The 1,238-nt window shown below is 53.2% G+C and overlaps 1 protein-coding gene across 1 annotated transcript in view; it reads left to right on the forward strand.

Annotated features, from left to right (window-relative positions):
- Positions 1 to 211, forward strand: part of LOC120512486 (glutamate receptor ionotropic, kainate 5-like) — a gene marked incomplete at its 3' end in the record, with an annotated part of 2,337 nt that extends 2,126 nt beyond the window's left edge. Inside the window, exon 4 of the mRNA XM_039730841.1 lies at positions 83 to 211. Coding sequence (XP_039586775.1) covers positions 83 to 211 — 129 coding nt within the window. The remainder of the gene's footprint in view (positions 1 to 82) is intronic.
- Positions 212 to 1,238: the final 1,027 nt, after the last annotated feature.

Here is a 1,238-nt window from a genome sequence, read left to right on the forward strand (position 1 = left end):
GGGGTGGGGTTCCCCCCCCCACCGCGGGAAAGCAGGTGGGACCTCCCCCCGGTGTCGTGTCCCTCGTCCCCTCCTCTGGCAGGGTCGCCGTTCCGCGACGAGATCACGCTGGCCATCCTGCAGCTGCAGGAGAACAACCGGCTGGAGATCCTCAAGAGGAAGTGGTGGGAAGGGGGGCACTGCCCCAAGGAGGAGGATCACCGCGCCAAAGGTGGGCGTGGCTTCGGTTGGGTGGGGCTGGCCCCGGCGGGCTCGGCCCAGTTTGGGTTGGTCCGTTGGGTTTGTCTGGGTTGGGTTGGGTGGCCCAGGCTGGGTTGCGTGTGGTTGGGTTGGGTTGAGCTGACCAACTTGGGTTGAGTTGTGTTGAACAGTTTGAGTTTAGTTGACTTAACTTGAGTTGGCTTGACTTGACCATGTAAAGTTGGGTTGAGTTGTGTTGAGTTGTGTTGGGTTGGTTGGTCCGTTGGGTTTGTCTGGGTTGGGTTGGGTGGCCCAGGTTGGGTTGCGTGTGGTTGGGTTGGGTTGAGCTGACCAACTTGGGTTGAGTTGTGTTGAACAGTTTGAGTTTAGTTGACTTAACTTGAGTTGGCTTGACTTGACCATGTAAAGTTGGGTTGAGTTGTGTTGAGTTGTGTTGGGTTGAGTTGAGTTGACTTGACTTGAGTTGTCCAAGTGAAGTTGAGTTGGGTTGAGTTGTGTTGACCGTGTTGGGTTGGGTTGGGTTGAGTTGTGTTGACCAAGTTGGGTTGGGTTGACTTGGGTTGACTTGGGTTGACCAAGTGAAACTGAGTTGGATTGAATTGGGTTGAGTTGGGTTGAGTTGTGTTGACCGAGTTGGGTTGGGTTGAGTTGTGTTGACCAAGTTGGGTTGGGTTGAGTTGGGTTGGGTTGGGTTGAGTTGTGTTGAGTTGTGTTGAGTTGTGTTGACCAAGTTGGGTTGTGTTGAGTTGTGTTGACCAAATTGGGTTGGGGTCGGGTTTTTTTTTTGTTGTTTGTTTGTTTATTTTTTTCTCCCCTCCCCCTCTCTGTTCGGGGGTGACGTCATCGCGCGCCCCCTCCCCTTTAAAAAAAATTAATAAAAACCCACCCGGACTTTTACGATCGCGTGCGAGTCCCGAAATCGCCCGAAATCGCCCCAAAAAATTAAAAATGAAAAAAAAATTGCAATTCCCGCGTTCGCCGCCGGGGGGCGCCGGAGGATCGCGATGCAAATGAGATGCAAATGAGCTCGGGAGCGA

The sequence above is a fragment of the Passer montanus genome, unplaced genomic scaffold, assembly GCF_014805655.1.
Source record: "Passer montanus isolate IOZ18808 unplaced genomic scaffold, ASM1480565v1 scaffold736, whole genome shotgun sequence".
Lineage (NCBI taxonomy): Eukaryota > Metazoa > Chordata > Aves > Passeriformes > Passeridae > Passer > Passer montanus.